The sequence below is a fragment of the Prunus dulcis genome, chromosome 2 (genome assembly GCF_902201215.1).
Source record: "Prunus dulcis chromosome 2, ALMONDv2, whole genome shotgun sequence".
Taxonomy (NCBI): domain Eukaryota; kingdom Viridiplantae; phylum Streptophyta; class Magnoliopsida; order Rosales; family Rosaceae; genus Prunus; species Prunus dulcis.
In genome coordinates, this window is record NC_047651.1 from 24,854,576 (window position 1) to 24,877,502 (window position 22,927).

Below are 22,927 nucleotides of genomic sequence, written 5' to 3' on the forward strand. Positions count from 1 at the left end.
CATATTATCTACATGCACTTTCATCACATTATGCACAGTGTTGACACAAATTCCAATTGTCTGGACCTTTGTATAACTTTGGGATTAAATTTGGGTTTAGTTATCAGATTTAGTGGCTCTTATCCAATAACCTGCTAAAAAACCTTTGTTTAATTAACATGTTATTCATGCCCTCAATAGCAAAGCAAACAATGTGGTGAGCCGAAACAAAACTATAACGATGCAAGGGATGAAAGCTATAGGAGGACACTGTTCATGGGCTGTTTACAAAAAGAGCTGCATCCCAAAGCAGACTAAGTCTCTCTATTCCTGCATTTGCTGACATCCATGATCTCCAGTGCTCCAATGGCTACATGCATTCCTTCATCTACTCAAACAATAAAAAACAACCGGGCATTAACCATTGATTTTGAGCAACAATTTATATTTTGTTTTCAATTTATTGCACTGTTTCTTTTTTCTTATTTTCTTATTTTCTCATTTTTTTTTTCTTTTTTTGCGGAATTTGCATTACATGTTTGACCTACGTCTGTGGTTACTTATGATGTTTTATCATTTGTTGACTTCTGCAATTGTACATTGATTTTGTTGATTACCAATAATTGAGGTTAAGGTTATGAATACCTATTACCTAGTACATGTCCATTTAAATATGTTAAGTAGATTACCAATGTACCTCCCCTCCTCCATTAAAGGATGTATATCCAATCTAAATTGCTCCACCACCAAAAAACTTTTGAAAATATCTTGTAGCATGGATATCCACCACCAAAAAGCTTTTGAAAATATCTTGACAATTTACACTAATGTAGTTCTCAGTGGTTTTCTATCACCAGTCACGAATCTTGAAATGTTTCGTCGTCCTATTTATTTGTTCCACCAATTAACATAAAAAACTTTATATAACAATCAAACCACACCATGTGTGTGTTGTTTCGATTAGCAAAATTTGGTAAATACTTGACTTTGGCAGCTTCTGATGTACTTTATATTTTGTGCTCTAAATTTTTATGATGGAAAACAGCAAAAATCTGGATTCTGAAAAAGTGAATTCGTTTGAACTTCCATCTCTCATCAGGCGTGCATCATCAAATGAAGTGTCTGGCTTTGATAATGCTGAGGAGAATAGATTTCTCAATGATAGGTATCAACCAAGTGCGCTTCAGCTTACCAGTCCATCAGCTCAAGTAAGTTTATCTTTGAGTTTCATGTGTATTAAACTAAAAAAGAGGCTGCAGCACATGACATTCCTAATGAAACCAAGTGTTTTCCATAATTCACAGAGAAAACTATAGTTTGCTTTGAGAAATTTATTTCGTTCTGCTCTATCTACTACAAGATGTGATTGCGTACTTTGATTTGTTTGTCGACCTCCAAAGAATGAGAAGAAAAACAAGGTTGTTAATGGTTATGCATTTTTTATGTCAGAGAATTGAGACAGATGCCTTAAAATGCACACTTGATGAATCTGAACCCCAAATTCATCAAAGTGTGCTTTCTGTTTCTATTAGCATGCCAACATCAGCAATTGAACTTCATTTACATGACAACAAAAGAATGCTCTTCAGTGGGGAAACAAGTTTCAACAATGGAATTCCAGCTTCCTCTGCCACACTTAAAAGTGCTAGCAGCAGCACACTGCCCAAAGGATTAAAGTTTCACCCACAGCCAATGCCAAAAAGCTCTGCATTTGAAGAGGCAACTAAAACTGGACATTTCCCTGCTCATCCAAGTATTGAAAGGTTGAAAGATAAGAGGTTTGATACTTTCAAAACATGGTCCCGGAAACTTGACAGGCAAATAACACTTCTCGGTGGAAAGACACCAGGGGAAACTGAATCAGAGAACGTAATTGTTCAAATTGAAGAAGTAGAACGTTTACCTGCAGACAGATACTTTGATGCATTAGAAGGGCCAGAGCTAGACACCCTTAGGGTAATCTGTCTTTCATGTTATGTTCTTTTTCAATACTTGCAAAAGTAATATTGTCTTGTAAATGATTTTGCATTTTCATATGTGAAGTTTAGTATCAGTTTTTCCTCTTAACTTTTGATCAAACAGGCCTCAGAAGAAATACTACTTCCAGCAGACAAGCAGTGGCCATTTCTTCTCCGATATCCAGTTTCTTCATTTAGCATCTGCCTCGGTGTTAGCAGCCAAGCTATTTTGTGGAAAACCCTGTCTACCTCGGCCTCAATGAAATTTCTCCACTTGAGCTTAATGACGAATCTCGTACTTTGGTGCATTTCAGTTGCTCTGATAGCTATTGTTGCTTTCATCTACCTTCTAAAAGTGAGCCTTTACTTTGAAGCAGTTCGTCGTGAGTATTACCATCCAATCCGTATGAACTTCTTCTTTGCTCCATGGATAGTCCTCTTGTTCTTAGCTCTTGGAGTACCACCTTCATTTGCTAACAACTTGCATCCAGCAATTTGGTACATCCTCATGACCCCAATTTTAGGCCTTGAGCTTAAAATCTATGGACAGTGGATGTCAGGAGGCCAGCGTAGGCTTTCAAAGGTGGCTAATCCCTTTAACCATCTCGCTATTGTTGGGAACTTTGTGGGGGCATTGCTTGGTGCATCAATGGGACTCAAAGAAGGACCACTGTTCTTTTTTGCTGTTGGTTTGGCGCACTACATAGTTTTATTCGTAACGCTCTATCAGCGACTTCCAACTAATGAGACAGTAATCCCAAAGGACCTCCATCCTGTGTTCTTTCTGTTTGTTGCAGCACCAAGTGTAGCTTCCATGGCATGGGCAAAAATCCAAGGCTCCTTTGATTACAGTTCACGGATTGCTTACTTCATTGCCTTGTTCCTTTATCTCTCACTGGCAAGTATAACCTGAACTAAGTTGCATTACTACTTAAGAACTGGCTTGGTGTTGAGTATCGCTAACTGTTCTTTTAACCTTTTTCCTGATTTCACAGGTAGTCCGGGTTAACTTTTTCCGAGGATTTAAGTACGATATCACTTTCATTTCTCTGAACTGAATCTACCGTATGTAGTTTTGTACTTGAATATTTTTTTTCTGACATTCAGTTAGATTTGGTTCTATAGGTTTTCTATGGCATGGTGGGTATATACTTTTCCAATGACTGGTGCTGCCAGTGCAACCATCAGGTACTCAAATGAAGTCACAAACGTGGTAACACAAGCTCTGGCTGTTACACTTTCTCTCATTGCCACAATCACCGTCATTGCTCTTCTCATAACAACCATCTTGCATGGCTTAGTGCTCGGAAACCTCTTCCCCAATGACATTGCAATTGCCATCAGTGACAGAAAGCCAAACCCAGAGACACAGAAGAAGTGGTTCCACCTACATGGAAGCTCGGAAGCGAAAGACATTGAAAATTTCTTGAAGTCAGAAGAAACAACCTCAGAAAACAAAGATTTAGAAGCCGCCAAGCCCTCAGACTTTGAGTAACAACAGCTTGTATGATATTATGTCCGCCACTTGGACATGGGAGGAACATGTATACAGAGTGCAACATCATACTAATTTTGGTAGTGAATTAAAAAAGACAAATTTTGCTCATACTGCAACTGCTCATCGATCAATGTCAGCTCAGTCTACAGTGGCAGATCCATGAATTATACGAACTTACTTTAAAAGCATGATCGATACAATATTTTCTTTCCTGGCACAAGACTTGATCGATTTAATTAATACAATATTGTTTTTATAAAGACTTGGAGTTACATTCTATGCGATGATGATCTTTTATTGCAGCAGGTTAGGTTTCCAATTTTTTCCCCACGAAGACCAGGAGAAAATAAATGCACAACTTGGTCATTGTCATTCATTTTTTGGAGATGGCTGGCTATTAATGGGCAGGTGCCACTGCCATGCCATTGCGTGTCCACAGAAAACCATAGGACTTACCAACTTAATTTATGTAGAAACCTAGCTACAATTTCTAGTTTTCAACTAGTATAATGTTAAATTAAGGGGTTAGTTGCACCTGATATTATATTATCTTCTTCATATGAAAAGCTTTTAATTTATGTCCACATCAGGCACCGTATGATACTTTTGTTCGTTCATAATCTGCTTACTTGTCAATCCAAATTTCTGAAAGCCTTATCCCGCTTTGAGCGGGAGGTTCATGCATTCAATAACAAAGCAAATAATGTGATGCAATGCAATGGGATGATTGAAAGCTACAGGTTTAGAGAATTCCATGAATATCAGTCAATCAATGGAAAAGGAGGAGAGTGTTCATGGGCTGTTCACAAAAACAGCGGCATCCAAAACAGGGTATGTATGTAGGCCTTTCTGTTCTTGCAAATACTGACATCCGTAATTAAGATCTTCCCTCCCTGCTGTGATGGCTGCCTACATTGACATTCATTCCTTCTCTACTCAATCAAACAATCAAACCCAAATTGACTTGGACTTCTTGATTAGGACCCCCAACCCCCACCCTTTCTCTTTGCAGAAAACAAGGTCTCGGCAAATACTTGGAACAAGTTATATACATATTTTTCATTGAGACAAGCAATATTGTGTGTAACAAGGATCATATGATCTTAATACTTCCGACATACAGCATATAACAAGTTTCTGGTCCGCCTGGCTCTTAATTACGAACTTATGATGTTTCCAAATCACCTCTCTCTTTCTCTTAATTGGGTTTTTGGGAGGTCACCAAACTCTTTATACTCTTGGTCATAATTATCAGTTTAGGTCTTCGGTTTCTTACTTGCATAATATTGCTCAATTAGATATGTGTTATTTTTTCGTAGACGTGAGTTAGACTAATTGGTCAGGATAGTTCCCACTCCTTTGCACCCAAATTCGAGTTCCCCACCTTCATACAAGTGTAGGTCGTAAATATCTATCAATCAAGTCCTATTCTTGTAGCTACTAAGTGCCAAATGTGCTTGTTTACTTGACTTAACAATGAGTTTGCAACTTTTCCACATTCCTGCGTACGGAAAAATTTGAGGACATAATCGCATAAATGTTAATCCATATCCTCAACTTGCGACTCTAATGTAATCAAACAAACAGGTTGATGACAAGAGGAGTTATGAGTTTGAGCTTGTAGTGTGTCAAGCTAGTTGGTACAGTGACTAAGGACCAATAGGTGCGACAAGTAGCATGTATGGAATTTTGGTCCCCCCCAGAGGCTAGGAGGCCTATTGGGTGGGGGTCAGGAGGTGCTAGCTATAGCAACAAGAGGAAAACAAGATAATAAAGCTACTCAATGTCGCGCTTCTTTGGCCACCAAAGAGAAAATTCCAAAGCAAGGACATAAAAAGAAGTGGAAAAAGTAATGTCATCCAACTTTGGCATTTCTCTTAGGCACACTTTGTCCATGTCTCCCTGTCTTGCTTAGTTGACATGTGACAAGCTTATGATCATCTCCTTCATCTTAGCCCTCACCGGCTAATATTAGGCCACACCGAAAATTGAGAGCTTCAACTTCAACTGATTGAAACAACAAACGGGCATGCATGTGCTTAAAAGGGGACCATTAATATGTTGTCCAATGTAGTCTCACATCAGAAATTTAATAAAATAAAATACAACATAGTATGAGTGGTTCTACTACTACTAGTACCGATACCTTTTGGTATGTAATTGGTTAAGCTCGGACAATGTAGTATTGGTTGCATTTGACATTTTTACTTCACTGTTTGATATATCAGAGCAGAAACCCAATAACCCAACTCATCAATCCTTTTGTGTTACTAACTCTGACAAGATTTTTAGTGCTTTGAGGATGAGGTGGATGTACTTGTTGCCTGTCTTTTTGGGGTCCCATATGTATGACTATGACGATCTCCAACATCAAAATAATAATCAATTCAATCAAAGCATCAAAGTGAGCATTTTGGTCTGTTTATGAGCCAGCATCACTGCAATATATGAGCTCGCAAATCAGAAATGTATGCTTCAATATTGTTTTTTGGGCACAGAGGTAGCCCATAGATATGCAATCCATATGGTTTGGTGTCAACTGTGAAGAGGGGTCTACCATATCACTGATTACCTCAAATGACACCAAAACTACATTCCATATGTCTTTCAACCTCAACAGAGAACAGACTATATCTGTTATGTTACCCTTCTTTTTTCTTTTAGCTAATAATTCTTTGCCTCTATTGTACGTCTCTTCGCCATAATTAATTTAAAGCTTGGAAGCTTGTAAGTCATCAAATATCAGATTCTCGACAGGAGCCAATGTATACACGGGAGAATTAAGTTCAATTGATGTCTTTCTTTTCACAACTGATGCACATTTTTCTGTTGGTTTTTGTTGGAAAATCTAAAATATGAACATGCAAGGACCAGTTGTCATATATCCAATCAATTATTCTCAAAATCTGTATTCGTTTAAAGATAATATTCTGCTTGCCGGTTTTGAAAAATGTCTACTGTGGCACGTGGAGCAAAGGTGAGAAAGGACTGACGAGGCAACAACTGGTTATGAATTTCATGTATACATCCAAACTAGAAAACATTACATAAGATGGATTTGACATGTCAAATGTCGAGTAATATCCCTTTGGTCCTGAAGGGTGTGGTGTGGTGTGGTGGCCTGCTTCATTCTTTATATTTCAAACCATTTGAATGGAACTGTGCCATGAACAAAATTAATCTTAATTAATCCTGATTTAAATTAATATTACAGGAATAAGGAACTGGAAAGGAAGGGACTTTAAGAAAAATTAGGATGTCCCAATTTTCCCTAAGCTCGGGATCCACACAGATTCTAAGACAAAAATTAATTTACATTATCATCCAAGAAATATATATTCAGAAGAGAGGAAGATGACAAAGAACAAGTGGCTGATGATCTTCTGGACTTATGACCTCTCATTTCCTCTCTTCCCATGTGAATTCTTCTTCCTCTCCCTTTCTTCTTCTGTTCATTGCTTTGTACCACATCCCTCAATCCATTTAATTTCCTGAAATTAATAAAAACATATTAGCTAACTGGCTTCTTTTTTTTATCTTAAAAAAATATATTTAAAAAAAAGAAGAAGATGAGACTGATCCAAAGTGATGAAGACAAGCAAGCATACCTATGGATCTTTTGCAATGGAGAACTGCCTCATAAATTGAGCTCTCGGAATCACAAGACCTCCGCCAATCATCGGCAGAATAGGCTACACTTATTCTGGGAGATTGACTAGTTTCTGATGAATGCACCCTGCAGTTCTTCACTGAATGGCTCCTTTTATCAGCACTAAATCCAGCTTTAGGATTTGCTTTGTGATGATGATGATGATGATGATGATCACCTCTAATCTTTTTGTACAACGGCCTAAGAAAATTCAAGTACTTCTCCAATATTCGTCTCGACAATCTTCTACACCTTCTCAGTGAATTAGAGGAGTCTCTAGAATTATCTGTTGGATCAACATCTCTTGCTGAATGTGATGCAGAGGCCGGAAAATTTGCACCAGTGGACTTTGAGGCCTCATGATCATATGCCTCCATGTTCTTCAATGAGTCAACAGAAAGCGGCAAAAGGTAGCCATTGGAAATGAGCTCATCAGCATGAACAAGAGTGGTGAGAGGAGATTGGGAGACAGCAGGGAAGTCAAATTTGAAATCCTGCTGGGAATTCATAAAGAATCTCTTAGAGGGTGACATTGTTGGGTCCATCTCGATGAAGGAAGATTCATCGGACGCATCGAGTGAGGTTCTGAGAGAATTGTCAAGGCTTTCCAAAGAAGGTTTCAGGTTCACTAACCAACTGTATGAAAAGCTTTCAATGGAAAGAGGCTGAGATGCTTCCATGGCTTCCACGTTGTTATTGAATTGAGGCCTAGCTAGCAGAATGAATATGTAAAGTGGGGGTAATTGCTATTTGCTAGAAAATCAGGCCCATATATATACCTTTAATATCCTCTCTCTCTCTCCAACAATTGTGTATGTGGTTGTCTGGCAAGAGACACTAAATTTTGATAATTTGGAAAAGAGAAAAAGGAGGAAAGAAACAGAGAAATGTGAGCCCCCACAAGCATCTATAATGTGTAACTGTTGCATCCATAGTTAACCCCACTTTTCCTTTTAATCATTGTTCTTCTTAAAGTTCACACAGAAGACTGTTTCCTTTTACATGTTTATTTTGCTTTCAATTAAATTAAAAGAACTGCGAAACAGAACACAAACAGGTTCATGCATGCTGCATTAATTTAATTGCTAAGCCGGCCTTAGAAACTAAATCAAACTGAGTCACATATGCATTTGAACATCCTATAAGTACAAAGTAACAATAAGAAATTAGTGTTTCAAACTTTAATGAAAGCAGATTCATACATATATATATATATATATATGCTCCATTATTTATCAAACCAACTGAGCCACCTTTCCTTTCCTATCCCCCCCAAAAAAAAAAAAAAAAAAAATGAGCCAAAATTAGAAAAAGACTACGGGCTGTGCCGTCTCAAGACTTCCGAATATTCTCTCATAAGTCATAACCTATATATTATACATACCCTGTTCATCAAAAAACTATATATATTATACATATCCTGGAAAATGCAGTTGATTTTGATTAGCTTGCGCTGCTTTGTCTTTGTCTTTTGATGTTATTTTGTAGTTATCAAAAAATTTGGGAGGGTTTTAGGCCAGTTTGAGAGGATGATTTCACCATGTGATGCTCACTTGCTAACTACCTCAGCACAGGGCTCAACCTAAACGTTGTATAATACTATTCTATTATGTCACAATCATAATATGCTGTATGCAACTAATGGTGTTCTGAATACAAAATTGGTTTTGTGCATAAATATAAATTATGAATGTCGCAGAGCAAAGCAAAGCAAGCAAATATTCCAAATGGTTACATCTGACTATACGTACCCTGTTGTGATTTCAGCAGATTTTTAGGGGGAAAAGTTACAAAGGCAATGAAGGCCTTGAAAATTTCTTTTGACTGTTAATCTATATATTATTATCAAACTCATAGTCTCTCAGTCCTGCAAGCCTATGCATATGTACTTTGGACCACGAGCATGAGAAAAGAGGAACCAGAACTTAGAGTGTTTCCTTTGTTAGGTTCATTAGACCACACCTACCTAGTAAAAGGGGAAATGAAAGAACAGAAGAGAAAAAGAAAAGTTTAAACATCATGATTATCTTGACATATAACAATCTGGTTTAGTTTGGTTTTATACATTATTGTGTTTTATGAACTTGGTCCTTACTGTTATTAGTACATATATATAACTTGATAATTAATCACATGCCTAGGATTTGTAGGGCATCAATATTAACACTAGAACATGATTATGATACTTTAAGAAGGTTACCTGATATATTGATGGAAATATAATACAATTAGATTGGTTTTTTTAACTTGGCTATCAAAAGATTTAAATTTTATGCATAACTTATAAATTTTGCTTCAGTTCAAAACACAAATGGATGGAATCAAATGATGACCATTGTCATAAATAGCTCTATCTTTGTCCTCAAATAAGTAAAATCCAAGTATCTAAAATCTGCAGTAGAAAAGGAACAAGAAAAATATCACAAAGTTTTCTTGGTAAGGAAACTCCAAGCTTTTTCATCCACTAAACACTATTTTTCTCAAGCTCAAATGAATTGTTAGAGAAAGTTGCAACCTTTTCATTCAAAATTGATGTAATTTATGTGAACAAATGGCTAGAAGAACAAGAAATAGCAGACAGGGGTCCCCCGGGTTGTCGGATAAAGAAATGGACATGAACCCAGGTTTTAGTGACAAAACCCAGAAAAAGAGAGTGACTCGAAAACAATTGGTCCCCCCTCGTGTCCCCTTTTCAAGACAATAAGCAAATGCCACAGATCCAAACATTCATACTATGCAGTTTACTTCTGCAAGAATGCTCATCAGCAATCAAAGTTTATTCATAATAACAATATTATTATCATTCAATCTCCCTCAAGTACATAAAAAAAATTCAACGTGCTTCAATGTTTAGGCCCAAAAAAAAAAAATGGAAAAAGAAAGGGAGGGTCTTGGTAACAGACGACTTCTTTTCAGACCCAAAGATCCAATCTTTCCAGGTCACCGATTTATTATTCGTCCATCAATATGTGTGTATGTACGTATAGTAATAGAAATTGCATTTTTTGGAGAAAGATAACCTGGAATTGAATTGAGTGAACAATCTGATCCAACGAGTCTTCAGACAATCCCTAAACCTAGAATTGGGAGGGTTGGATGGAGAGAAAGCGCGCGGCGTGCGCGAGCCAGATGCCCGTGACGTCGTTTTGACTAGCTTCAAAATTGTTTGGGAAAAGAGCGCCAAAAGGTTGGGGTCAATTCGGCCCAAATTTCCAATTGGGCTTTTTTGTGTCTACGAGCCCAAGTGGCCCCTCCTTTTTGAAAACAGTTGCAATATTTGAGTGTTTTTTTTTAAAAAAAAAAAATTTCAAAGATTGGAAGAGAAAAGGAGAGGTACTATTAGGATTTGAACCGTATCAGAGCCACTCTGTCGTGTGGTGCGAGTGTGCGGACTGGGACGTCGGGCCCTTAAGGGAGGTGAATTGTAAGATTCCACATCAACCAACGGAGAGGGGGTGATGTGCCTTATATGTGCACACCCGCATCCATCTAGCACGAGGCCTTTTGGGAGCTCACGGCTTCGGAGTCGTAGGAACTCCGAAGTTAAGCGAGTTGGGGACTAGAGCAATCCCAGGATGGGTGACCCACTGGGAAGTTGCTCGTGAGCTCCCAGAAACAAAACCATGCGGGCAGAGAGGAGGGCCCAAAGTGGACAATATCGTGCTACGGCGAAACCGATCCCGGGATGTGACAATTTGGTATACTAATTTGTAGGCAAATATTTTTACCATTGAACTATAAACCCGTTGACGCAATATTTGACCTTTTGATGTTAATTTAAGCCTGCTAATTTAGTTACGAATTTCAATATATCTTGAACTTTAGCTTCCAAAATGTTATTATATGTATCATGTACAACCATCGGCACCAAAAGAGATTGAGCTCAATCAGTCACCATCTATCCCCATTGATATGGTGCGATAGTGTGAAAGAAGCCAACCCAGAGTTATTCTCATGCAAATAATTGCAACTACGTGTCAATATGGGCTCACTCCTTTCGGCTTGATCATTAACCACGTGCCCAATATCCAATTGCACCTATCAGCCGACCCATTTGGTGCAACTTTTTTCAAAATTTAGCTCACCCACCTCTATTTACACGTGTCATGATCTCTCAAATTTAGTCTCTCTTGAGTTTCCCTACTTCTTTTCCAAATAAATAAGACACAACCACCCTTTTTCTAGCTTGATCACCTCTCTTTAGCAAGTAGCGCACTGGCCAATTTTAGGTTCCAATGGCTTCTACTTATTTTTCTACTTGTTTGTTTTTATTGTTCTTCTTGGTTGTAGCTGGGTTTGATGCCTGCTCGGCTAGCCAGATTGGTTTGGGTTCTAGGCTGTTGGCTAGAGAGAACCAAACACTGGTCTCAGATAATGGCACATTTGCTTTTGGCTTCACTCCAACGGATGAACACGACAGATTTCAACTGGCAATTTGGTTTGCAGAGCTTCCCGGGGACCGAACCATAGTTTGGTCTGCTAACAGGTAAATCATCAAAAACTACGTCGTTTTAGTCTCTTTAGAAAACTATGGCAATACAATTGGTGCATGCAGATGCAGATGCAGTGCAGGGGTTTAGTCTTTAGTTTCAACTTTCACAAGGAGTTTAGCTGAGTCATGCATTGATAATTATTTTATTAGTGTGTTTTTGTTTTCTTTTTCGTTGAATAATATTTGATCAGACATGTGTCCATGAAAAGTCTTAAGATGCATGAAAATGTTACCGCTAATGATATTAAGGAGAGAGCAAATGAAGTCTGCTTTTATGTATGTTTTGCATACTATCCTAGTCCAAGAATTAAAGAAGTCTCCAAAAGATTGGATGGTTACTGATTTTTTATCACAAACCAATTCCCCATCTTTAGTCTTTGCAAAAGCTTTTGCAGGTAAATATGATCATGATCACTTAAGCCAACAAATTTCATTTTCTCTCAATCATCTAATATATAGAAACGCTGATGTCTCCAACAATGCAATCCTGGAGCTGGACACAACCGGAAACCTTGTCCTCATGGACGGAGATGCTACCGCGTGGACATCAAACACCTCCGGCGCTGGTGTTGAAGGCGCAACCCTGGCAGAATCCGGCAACTTCATTCTCTACAACCGTGTCAACCGCCCTGTTTGGCAGAGTTTCTCACACCCATCTGATACTCTCCTCCCAAACCAACCTCTTTCAGTCTCTTTAGAGCTCACAACTTCTAAATCACCCTCACATGGTGGTTATTATGCACTCAAAATGCTTCAACAGCGCACTTCTTTAAGCCTTGCCTTGACTTACAATATGCCAGAAACTTTATACAATTCCTCTCCTGAATCTTACTATAACTATTCTTACTGGAATGGACCAGACATATCAAATGTGACCGGGGATGTTGTCGCAGTTTTAGACGAAGCAGGAAGCTTTGGAATTGTATATGGGGAGTCATCTGACGGATCTGTTTATGTGTACAAAAATGATGGTGATGATGGAGGACTATCAGCAGCATCAAACATATCAAACAGATTATCAGTTCTTCGGAGGCTGACAGTTGAGAGTAATGGGAATTTGCGTTTGTATCGTTGGGATGATGATGTTAATGGGACAAGGCAATGGGTGCCAGAGTGGGCTGCAGTTTCAACACCATGTGAGATTGCTGGAATTTGTGGCAATGGGATATGTAATTTGGACAGGAGCAAGACTAATGCTTCTTGCTCGTGCCTGCCAGAGACTCATAAGGTGAATGGGGAAAGTCAGTGTTCAGAGAATTCATCATTAATACGAAAATGTGATTTACGGAATAATTATCAGCCATCCCAGTTTAGAATTTCAACGGTGCAGCAAACCAATTACTACTTTCCAGAATTTTCAGTCATAGCAAACTACAGTGATGTTGAGAATGTATCAAAGTGTGGAGATATTTGTCTACATGATTGTGAATGTGTTGCTTCAGTTTACGGGCTTGATGATGAAAAGCCTTACTGTTGGGTTTTGAGGAGCATGGATTTTGGTGGCTATGGGGACCCTGGCTCGACCCTGTTTATGAAGGTTACGACTAATGGCTCAGTGACACCAGAGGGCAATGCTAGAGGATCCGGGGAGTCTTCAAAGGGGTCTAGTAATCGGCGAGAAAAAGTTTTGGTTATTCCTATTGTTCTCAGCATGACCTTCCTTATAGTCCTCCTCTGTTTGTTGCTATATTACAATGTGCATAGGAAGAGATCCTTGAAGAGAACCCTGGAGAGCTCAATAATCTTGTCTGGTGCTCCACTTAATTTTACTTACCGCGATTTACAAATTCGTACCTGGAATTTTTCACAGCTTCTTGGAACCGGTAAGTATGGACTATATTAGAGGGTGGGTGAAACAGAGAAAAGTACAGGGGACATAAGTCTAGTTAGACACCTTTGACTTTGAGTACTAATTTTTGTGCAGTCTTGTAATGTTTGTTGTACATAGTAATGATATGCTGCTTTTCAGGTGGCTTTGGGAGTGTGTACAAGGGAAGCCTTGCAGATGGCACTTTGGTTGCAGTAAAGAAACTTGAAAGGGTTTTGCCACATGGAGAGAAGGAGTTCATAACTGAAGTGAACACCATTGGCTCCATGCATCATATGAACTTGGTTCGTCTGTGTGGGTACTGCTCCGAGGGCTCAAACCGGTAAGCAATAAAAATTGAGCATATGATAGTCTACTAAACATTCTAAGATACTGCATTTAATTGATTTAACAATTTGACATTAGGTTATAAAAGCTAAACATATTTTCTTGTGCTGTCAGGCTTTTAGTTTATGAGTTCATGAAAAATAGGTCACTAGACAAATGGATATTCTCCTCAAATTATTCCCGAGACAAGTTGCTGGATTGGCAATCACGCTTCAATATAGCTGTGGGTACTGCACAGGGAATTGCATATTTTCATGAGCAATGCCGAGATCGAATTATACATTGTGACATCAAACCAGAAAATATTCTGCTGGATGAAAATTTCTGTCCTAAAGTTTCTGATTTTGGACTAGCTAAGTTGATGGGAAAAGAGCACTCACAGGTTGTTACCATGGTCAGAGGAACTAGAGGCTATTTGGCTCCAGAGTGGGTGAGTAACCGGCCTATAACTGTGAAGGCTGATGTTTATAGTTATGGCATGCTTCTCCTAGAGATCGTTGGTGGTAGAAGGAACCTTGACATGTCATTTGATGCAGAGGACTTTTTCTATCCTGGATGGGCTTTTAAGGTATCCCTAGAAATTTCATATAATTTTTTTCTCTTATATAAAATTCTGTTTTCCTTCAAATATTGTGGACAATTTGGTTTTATCTAATGAATTTCAATTATGCTTGTAGGAGATGACAAGTGGAAATCCCATGAAAGTTGCAGATAGGAGACTAGAGGGAGCTGTGGAAGCAGAAGAACTCATGAGAGCCTTGAAAGTTGCCTTTTGGTGCATTCAAGATGAGATTATCATGAGACCTACAATGGGGGATGTGGTGAGAATGTTGGAAGGATCAGTGGACATCAACATGCCACCAATGCCCCAGACAGTTTTGGAGTTAATTGATGAAGGCCTAGATCATGTATACAGAGCAATGAAGAGAGAGTTCAATCACTTCAGCTCCTTCACCATCAATACCCATCCTTCTTCATCTCAAGCTACATGTAGTTACTCCACAATGTCCCCTAGATAGTCAAACAGATGTGGCTAGAAATCGGGTTATAGCCGCCGCGGAATAGAAAATCCTAGAGTTACATAATCTTGTATGTTCCACAAGCTGAATTGATCAAAGTCACAAACCTCATTGGATTCTTTTCTTCAAAATATTATATATCATTCATAAAAAGCTAGGAAATTGTATTGACATATCATAAACTGGATATAGGATACATATTTATATGGTCAAGGGCCACATAAGGATCCTTGTTTCAAGTTGAAAACATAAAATTAAATTCTAGACTTGATTCTTGATGGAGGAGCTGTATCCAGTGATATCATCATAATACTTGGACCAGAGCATGACACCTCCATACTTAGCCCATTTTTTTATAGCTGGAAGGATTTGTGAGTTGAGATCAGTTGCAGGAATAAATCCACTGCCAGCAGCTTGAGGTGCAGCAGGCAATCCCAAGAAAATCTTATGTGCAGGAATGGCTGAAGTCCATTGCTTCCACGAGTCTTCGAGATTGGCCACATCTCCGGAAGTGTACTGGCAGGGAGGGTTGTTGTAGAACTGAACCCAAACATTGTCAAAGAGGCCTGTCTTAAGGGCATTTCCAACCCAAGCATCAGGAAAGGGACATTGTGGGGCAGCAGTCAAGTAAACTTTCTTTCCTTTCTTGCTATATACAGAGAGGTACCTTGCAAGGTCATCCCAATGCTGGTCGGTCCCTCCCTCAATATCAAAATCAATTCCATCCAAAACAGCAGCTCCCAATGGCCTTGAAGAGGAGTGTCCTCCCAAGAAGTTGTTCCACAGATAAGTAGCAACTTGCCTTGCATCATTAGCTGAGGTTAGAGAATAGCTGCCAGCACCTCCTCCTATGGAGAGAATGACCTTAATCCCCTTGGCTTGGCATGACTTTATCTGTGGGCTCAACTTGGTACATTCGTTCGTCGATGGGTCACAGTGACCGGCGAGGTTGATCATGGGGGTTTGGCCATTGCCAAATGAGGAGAGAAAAGCTATGTTTACAAATTGGTAATTCCCTGAAGCACAAGTTTCAGCTAATGTGCCTTCATTTCCATTTTGACCCCAATATATAGCAATTCCACCTGCATTAGCCCCCACAGCCAGAACTAGCACCACCACTAAAGAGAGCAATGCTAGAGACATTGTGGGCTTTGAAGCCATCTCCAAGGTCCAAGTGGTTTGAGAAGTTTTGGTGGGAACTGTTGTTTTGTATGCTAACTGATATGAAAGAGGTGTTCTTATATATATATATATATATATATAGAGAGAGAGAGAGAGAGAGAGAGAGAGAGAGAGAGAGTGATGCGTGGCATTGAGGTTACGTTGCCCTTTCTTCGTAGTATAGTTATTTTCTCGTTTGTAGGTTGAAGGCACGCTTGAGTTGATATTGAATGTACTGTCTATATGCAGCTGTCCATTTGCCTGCAAATAAAAGGAAACTGATAATACATTGTGTATTGGCTAATGGCTAAAGTCCTAAATAATTTTAAAGCTATTCAAACGTGGTTTAATTATGAAATTATTGTATATTTGATTTCCAAATCTAGAAATGGATTGATATAAGCTTATACGCATATACCTCCAAAACAAAAGTCCCTGCGGATATAGGGAGACGAACGCTGCAAAATTTGTATCTTATGTAATTATAAGATCAAGTTTAGAGAGTGACCTTTTTGTAACCTTTGGATCTTGATTGAGGGGTTCTTTTATTCATAACAGTTCATAGTTTAGATTTATGAATTGTTAGATTTGCAAGTGTACGTATGCCATGCAAATTCATACAGTAGATGAACTCGTCGTTAAATGTGTATTTTTCTTTTTGTCCAAAAATGTGTATTATTAATGACATTGATGTTTTTTTTTTTCTTCGTTTTTTTAATTTTGATTTTGTTGGAACGACATCAATATCTTTATTTATGTATATATTTTTAGTATAATCGATAATCTAAACTATAGAAGATGAAAATTTCTCACACATACTTACAAAACTAAGATGCTATGGGAGTTCGAATCACAAACATCTGGTTTGACTGAGCTAGACTGCTTACTGATGTATATATTTAAATCATTGGTGAGATGAGGGCATAGTCCACTTGGGCTTTAAATCCATAAATTTGAATCCAATGTAGGCCCAAAAGTGGCCCACTAGTGAGACCAAAATAAAAATTTGGGACCCAAGGCTAGGTCCAGTAGTAGCCCAATAATAAGAAGGAAGCCCAATGGTAGGAAAATGATAAAAAGGAAGCGCAATCGTAGTCCAAGGCCCAAGTAAATCAAGCCTCTAACGTACACGGGCTCTTGGCCCAATGTTTGGGCTTCAACAACTGTAATAATTTCCAACAATAAATAAATAAAATAAAATAATAACAAAATGGTAAAGAATAGCAAATAAATTAGTTATATTTTAAGCGCCAATCTCATTTTTACTTATATCTCTTACTCTACCTTCCACCTGGGAAAGCTAATCGGACTTCCCAGGTCCTTCTGTAAATCACAAAACCCCTGCGCTTCATCTGCAATTCCAGAAGAAGGTACCATTCTTTCTTGCAATTCCTCAAATTTCAATTGCTGTAAACCCTAGATCTCTTTAACCCCTTGTCTTTCTTATTTGTGCTGCCAACTTAATGCTATATTTTACTTCAATTATAAATGGTGACTGATTGTTTATTTCTGGGGCAAAATGTGAGATAAAATAAAACCATACTTTTTGCAACTTTTTTAAAAAAAATTCTTTGTTAAATAAATTAAGCATGTCATATAGCTTGGAATAATCAGAATTTTATCAGTGATAAATAATGAATGTAATTTCTTTTATGCGTTTTGTTCACGTATGAAGAAGGTGGAAATTTATGTTTGTTGGTCGAGTTGGACAAGATGGAGAATATGCAGTATGCCGAGGAGCTTGTGAGGGAGTTTCTTGTCTTTAGAGGATTCACTAACACTTTGCAAGCTTTTGATTCCGAATTATCTACGGATATCGGTAAAGGGTTTCAAGTGGATAAGATAATGGATTTGATCTTCTCGGTGTATGTACCTAAGTTCCAGGCAGAAAAGTTAGTTGGCCTGTTCAGTTTTTTCAAGCAGTGTCTCTCTTCATCATCCGAGACGGTACTTTTGACTACTCTTTCTAAATTGGAGGTGTCTATTCTACGCTACTATGTTGTTAGTGCCATCCAGTCAGGAAGGAGGGACAAAGTTTTAGAGTTCTTTGGAATGAATGGGAATGATTTGTTGCGAAGGGGCCAGGACTGGGCTGCATGGTTTGGTGGGTTTGTCATTTCATCTTTCTAATTTGGTATAGTGAACTACTTTCTCCTTCATTTACACTTTTTATTGTGTGATGCAGCCATTCCGTATGTAAAGAAACCAAACTCTGATCCTGAGTTTCGTATATATTTTTCAAAGGAATGGTATGAGGCCTTGCGTTTATCTGTGAGGAACTTCTTTAGTGAGATCTTCAATGGTACTCATATCCTTCCGAATTAGTTATATATATATATATATCGGCATTTGAGAGTGGATTGCTTATGGTAGGGACTTTGTTGTCACTTGTGACCCAACTGCGTAAATTTATGATATTATCACAACTTCACAACTAGCCTATAAAAACTTATCTTTGTTTAGATGAACCTTACTCTATTTTATTGTGAATTTATATATTTCAAGTGGAAGCAAGTAACCTCCTCTACTGTTGGCTGGTTTTTCGTTGGTTATTTCCCTTTTATGGTACAGTATGACTAAGATTTGAAAAAGAAATTGCCTTAACTAAACCACGCATGCCAGCTCTTTTGAAAATCAATTCAGAGAAGACTACTGTCAACCGTCTAAAAAAAGACATCAAGCAACTTAATCTCAAGTTGTCAGAACTTCAGGCTTTGTTGGAGGAAAAAGATGGTCAGTTATGGCAGTTAAGAAGGTAAATTTTTTTAATTGTTTCACCCCTTAAGAGTTGAGACTATCATGTTTAATGAATTGTGTATAATTGGTGCAAGGGTTCATCAGTAGTGAGCCTATGATATATATATATATATATATAATTTTTTTTTTTTCCTTCGTAATTCTTTTATTTTTGTGAAACTCAGTAATGCTTCATCATTAGTGGATGCAAGCACGGAAGAAACCAAGAGTTCATCAAGTGTGGTGTATGAGGAAAATCATCTTATATCTAAAGATACTCGGGAAACATGCCCTCCTGCTACTTTTCAAATAAGGGAAGCAGAGGTGAATCATGATTGGATTGTTGCTGGACCTGCTGGAATTCGACCAGAAATTAACATATCCAAATCTGATCCTAACTTAAGTTCTCAATCAAGCCTTCGTGCAGGAGATGGTGGAACTGCTGATACTATTCATCTGTTCCAGGATGGCCCGTATAATGGTAGATAACAGCTATATCTGGCTTCTTTTCCTTGGTGTATTGGGGACAGTGCGGTAACTATTTCTCAGATTATCTGTTGATAACTACTGAATGTCATGTGGCAGAAAATGGCAGGGAAAGCCATGTAGAAGACTTCCCTGAAGTTAAAGTGGACTTTCAGGTAAGTTGCGTCTAAAGCTTGATTAGTTTTTGTTGATGTTACAAACTCATATTTCTATTCTTTGAGCTTCTGCATATTGTAGTTCCCCCCTTTTTTCTTTTCTTTTTTTTTTTTCTTTTCTTTTCTTTTTTTTTTTTTTCTGATTTTTTCTTTAGCTTCACTAGTTTACATTTAATTGGAGACTCCGTAACTTTTGAATCATTGTGGTTTGTAGGAGACATTTTTGGGCCACACAAGTCCAATCACTCGCTGCCGCTTTTCTGCATCTGGAAACAATATAGCCAGCGCATCTGAAGATGGCACAGTAAGGTATTATTTCATGGTTATAACCTTGGCTGTCAAGTCTACTTAATCCCATTGCCTTTTATTTTGTATCATGTGTCAGCTGCCTAGGTGACCTGTTGAATGTGGCCCCTCACATATTCACAGATCTGTCCACACCTAGGTGTCGTATTCCTTGGGTTGCCTATGTTATTATGTGTGATGTGTTCATTGTTCAACTCCTTGACTTTTGGCTGATTTCTCAACTCCTTGACTGTTTGCTGGTTCCAGATTTATAATCTGTATTTCTTCGTACATATTTAAATAGGATATGGACATATGACTCATCAACTCCGGCATCTAGAAATGCAACCATTTATTGCGGAGCCAAAATTATGTCACTTGACTGGGAATGTAAATCTGACCGATTGGTATGCAGATTGTATTTTCATAATGAACTCAAATATTGCTTGGCCTTGAAATCATACTCTGATTATTTGAGATTGGAATTATCTACTTTTAAGTGTTTTTTTTTTTCTTTTGACAAAAGCTTCTCATAGGCACTGCTGATGGAGGCATTAAGGCATGGAATGTCGATGCAAAGAGAGTTGTCTGCGATCTTAACACGAGTGAAGCATTTCCAAGGTTCTTCCTAATATTACTGGTACTATTGTGTACTCCTTGGTGCTGCTATTTACCTTTGTTTTCCCTGCTACAGTGTCTTGGATATAAAATGCAGCCCTGTAGAGCCAATATTTGTTTCTGCAGCAGCATCCAAGGGGTATGTTCTTTCTGTAATCTTATCATTTTGTTCATATGCCAGACTCTGTGTTTGACCAAAATGTTGCCCCTATTGTAACAATCCTATTCAACTGAAGTGTGGTACGAGCACCATGCTGTGAAATGATTATAATTGGATCATGAAAAGATTCATCTTATAACTTAAGTACATGTATCTATGTCCTTATATTTGTGTGTTGGGGTATTAAATTTTGATGCATGTCAGAATTAGGAGTTTATTGTCTTTGTAGGCATGGATCAAGTCATCTTGATAGTCTCGGGTTTGCTTCATTAACTGTGTGGAACATGAAGACATGGAAGGCTATGGTATGTGCTATAGTCACTTATGTTTTAATGCCTTCTTCTTTTTGTGAGAAGAAACTTGTATTTTATGCCTTAAATAACCTTTTGGGTTTCATGAAGACAGTTCTTCCTCTTGGTAAAGATCCACCTGCAATTACATCCCTTAGTTTCAATCACAATGGAAAGATTTTAGCAGCCGCTGCAACTGATGGAATGATTCACATGTTTGGTATCCTCACATATATTTTAGGGATTGGTATAAATTGTAGGAAATTAGGTGGTAAATGATTTTCAGAAGAGCAGAAAACCCCTGTTTTTGACACTTTTGCATTGCCCGAGTGTTATTTATTTTTCCAAGATGGTTAAATCACCCTCAACAAGGGCATTTAACTGTATGGTCAAGCCCATGTCTTCGTAGAATCATATATGGGTTGCCCCTTTCTGTAGCTGAGGTTTCCTGCTGATGTACATGCTGATAGATATATGAACACCTTAACAAGCCAAAGATATGTCTGCCGGTCTACAAATAACTGGGTGGCCAGCACACGACTCTGCTATAAGCTCCATTCTTTTTGGGCCTGATGAGACAAGTATTTTCAGTTTGGGAGTAGATGGAAAGGCAAGTGCTTTACGTTCATTTTCCAACTTTGCATTTTGAAATGTTGTCCCCATCATTATTTGAACTGTAGATGGCCTTATAGTTTTGTTATCTTAAAAGTATTTACTTAAAAGAATTGGTTTTGTGGTGTCAGGTTCTTGAATGGAGCTTGCAAAACCAAGGTCAAATCCTTTGGTCAAGAAACTGTAGCAGGTACCTTCTTTGGCATATAGAAATTGGTTGCACAGCAGTCTTATCAAACAAAAATACTTGGGCATACACCTGATTAACTAACTTACTCTCTTCCATACTGTAGATTCTGTGACCCTGAGAGCTCCAAAAATTGCAGACATGAAATGGCTTTAGATGCTAATGGGAGGAGACTGTTGGTAACCTCTGGTTTAGTAAGGGCACCGATATATCAGGTTGTTCTCTCTTCTTCATATGTGTGTGTTGTTTGTCTTCGTCATGTACATTGTACAGTGCTACTCGATTAGAGTCAACTTGCCAAACATATTGAATCTAGCCATCCAAAGATGGGTCGCACTTGGATTATTGACTTGGAAACCAAACTGAACATTTTGGTGGTCTTGGATTTCCCTGATTGCCATGCTTTGTAAGATGTAGGTGATGCTTCGTAAGATGTAGGTGATGCTTCTGTTTTAACACGAAGTTTTGTTTGATAAATTTGGCTCAGGTTCGGGGTCATGCTATTGGGTTGAGAACTCTCCCACACAGTGCTGCAATAACTACTGTGGATTGGCACCCAACTTTGCCCCTATTTGTAACAGGATCAGCTGATAACTCTGTCCGAGTCACATCCATGTCATAAAGGTTTCTGATTTGATCTCTTTGTTCTTGGTGTGCTTGAGGTTGAATGAAGTTCACTTGGGGTTTGTTTGAACAGGTTTCACTCTGGCTTTCATCTGAGCAGGCTGTCTTGTATTCTTATGTAGGTGTAAATCATTGAACAGTTTGTTTTATAGAGCATAGCCATTCTTTGAAGTTTGGGCATGTCCGTGTTGTGTGGCGTTATCTATCTGCTTCATGCTTCACATAAAAATACAAGATGAAAGTTTAGGGCCCGTTTCGATACTAAGATTCGAATTTGTTATCTATTATAAATTTGAAGTCAACATGTTTGGTTTACATATTCTACAACAAGAATTTCAGTTCAGGATTTCAAATGTTTGAAGAATCGCTAGGTGGTAGGCGGGCTGCATGCAGGGAATTGGGGCCTAGGCGGGCGCCTAGGTGTTTCATTTTTATATATAATTATTTTTGTATTATAAATTTATACCAAAAATCATGCAAAATAAAATGATTCATAAAAGAAACTTTAACATTTCTAACCTCAGTTATCTGACTTTTACTTTTGTATTTTCCGTAAACTTGATATTAAAAGAAAAAAGTGCAAAAAAAAATATAGACCCATTTTGCTATGTTTAAAAGAAGGGCCATTTTAATACCATGTTTAAGCCCATTTTACAAAATCCTAGGTAGGTCAGATATCTTCTTCTTCCCAGCACCGCCTTCTCCTTCCTCTCTCTGTTTCGATCTCATCTCTCTCTCTCTCTCTCTCTCTCTCGGTCTTTCTTCTTAACAAGCGGCGCCTCATGCGCATTTCAACCGCCCCTCGTCGGCACCTCAACGGCAAAACGCCCGTAAGGTTTACGAAATTATCAGATTGCATCTTT

General features: G+C 38.3%; 5 protein-coding genes across 7 annotated transcripts; 3 read left to right on the top strand and 2 right to left on the bottom strand.

Annotated features, from left to right (window-relative positions):
- Positions 1-1,010: 1,010 nt before the first annotated feature.
- Positions 1,011-3,657, top strand: LOC117619899 (S-type anion channel SLAH2-like). The gene is made up of 5 exons (XM_034349956.1): positions 1,011-1,187; positions 1,429-1,935; positions 2,062-2,835; positions 2,933-2,964; positions 3,063-3,657. The coding sequence occupies exons 1-5, from the start codon at positions 1,011-1,013 to the stop codon at positions 3,430-3,432; spliced, it is 1,860 nt and encodes a 619-aa protein (XP_034205847.1). The 3' UTR covers positions 3,433-3,657.
- Positions 3,658-6,633: 2,976 nt separating this feature from the next.
- Positions 6,634-8,075, bottom strand: LOC117619900 (probable membrane-associated kinase regulator 6). Its single transcript, XM_034349957.1, has 2 exons — positions 7,044-8,075; positions 6,634-6,926 (listed from the first exon to the last, which is right to left on the bottom strand). Exons 1-2 carry the CDS (start codon positions 7,762-7,764, stop codon positions 6,919-6,921), a joined length of 729 nt encoding a protein of 242 aa, XP_034205848.1. The 5' UTR covers positions 7,765-8,075; the 3' UTR covers positions 6,634-6,918.
- Positions 8,076-11,295: 3,220 nt separating this feature from the next.
- Positions 11,296-14,874, top strand: LOC117619898 (G-type lectin S-receptor-like serine/threonine-protein kinase At5g24080). Its single transcript, XM_034349955.1, has 5 exons — positions 11,296-11,570; positions 12,036-13,399; positions 13,546-13,726; positions 13,846-14,299; positions 14,409-14,874. Exons 1-5 carry the CDS (start codon positions 11,320-11,322, stop codon positions 14,748-14,750), a joined length of 2,592 nt encoding a protein of 863 aa, XP_034205846.1. The 5' UTR covers positions 11,296-11,319; the 3' UTR covers positions 14,751-14,874.
- A 137-nt stretch (positions 14,875-15,011) lies between these two features.
- LOC117619528 (hevamine-A-like) lies at positions 15,012-15,911 on the bottom strand. The gene has a single exon (XM_034349508.1). It carries the CDS (start codon positions 15,909-15,911, stop codon positions 15,012-15,014), a length of 900 nt encoding a protein of 299 aa, XP_034205399.1.
- A 1,279-nt stretch (positions 15,912-17,190) lies between these two features.
- Positions 17,191-22,381, top strand: LOC117619562 (WD repeat-containing protein 91 homolog). Of its 3 annotated transcripts, XM_034349551.1 has the most exons (17): positions 17,191-17,281; positions 17,587-18,015; positions 18,097-18,219; positions 18,525-18,666; positions 18,833-19,128; positions 19,233-19,288; positions 19,503-19,597; positions 19,878-19,980; positions 20,100-20,194; positions 20,268-20,330; positions 20,581-20,656; positions 20,753-20,861; positions 21,139-21,251; positions 21,385-21,443; positions 21,547-21,655; positions 21,928-22,064; positions 22,187-22,381. In XM_034349551.1, exons 2-16 carry the CDS (start codon positions 17,625-17,627, stop codon positions 22,060-22,062), a joined length of 1,965 nt encoding a protein of 654 aa, XP_034205442.1. In that variant the 5' UTR covers positions 17,191-17,281; positions 17,587-17,624; the 3' UTR covers positions 22,063-22,064; positions 22,187-22,381. The 3 variants fall into 3 exon arrangements, with proteins under 3 accessions (XP_034205442.1, XP_034205439.1, XP_034205441.1); XM_034349548.1 differs by having other exon boundaries at positions 21,928-22,379; XM_034349550.1 differs by having other exon boundaries at positions 17,590-18,015; positions 21,928-22,379.
- The last annotated feature ends 546 nt before the right edge of the window (positions 22,382-22,927 follow it).

Coding starts and splice junctions, on each gene's coding strand:
- LOC117619528 (XM_034349508.1), bottom strand. CDS start 15,911: ATGGCTTCAAAGCCCACAATGTCTCTAGCATTGCTCTCTTTAGTGGTG.
- LOC117619898 (XM_034349955.1), top strand. CDS start 11,320: ATGGCTTCTACTTATTTTTCTACTTGTTTGTTTTTATTGTTCTTCTTG. Junction 13,727..13,845: donor TGCTCCGAGGGCTCAAACCG/GTAAGCAATAAA, acceptor TTGTGCTGTCAG/GCTTTTAGTTTATGAGTTCA. Junction 14,300..14,408: donor ATCCTGGATGGGCTTTTAAG/GTATCCCTAGAA, acceptor TTATGCTTGTAG/GAGATGACAAGTGGAAATCC.
- LOC117619562 (XM_034349551.1), top strand. CDS start 17,625: ATGGAGAATATGCAGTATGCCGAGGAGCTTGTGAGGGAGTTTCTTGTC. Junction 18,667..18,832: donor CAGTTATGGCAGTTAAGAAG/GTAAATTTTTTT, acceptor TGTGAAACTCAG/TAATGCTTCATCATTAGTGG. Junction 19,981..20,099: donor AATGTAAATCTGACCGATTG/GTATGCAGATTG, acceptor TTTTGACAAAAG/CTTCTCATAGGCACTGCTGA.
- LOC117619900 (XM_034349957.1), bottom strand. CDS start 7,764: ATGGAAGCATCTCAGCCTCTTTCCATTGAAAGCTTTTCATACAGTTGG.
- LOC117619899 (XM_034349956.1), top strand. CDS start 1,011: ATGATGGAAAACAGCAAAAATCTGGATTCTGAAAAAGTGAATTCGTTT. Junction 2,836..2,932: donor TGTTCCTTTATCTCTCACTG/GCAAGTATAACC, acceptor CTGATTTCACAG/GTAGTCCGGGTTAACTTTTT. Junction 2,965..3,062: donor AACTTTTTCCGAGGATTTAA/GTACGATATCAC, acceptor TTGGTTCTATAG/GTTTTCTATGGCATGGTGGG.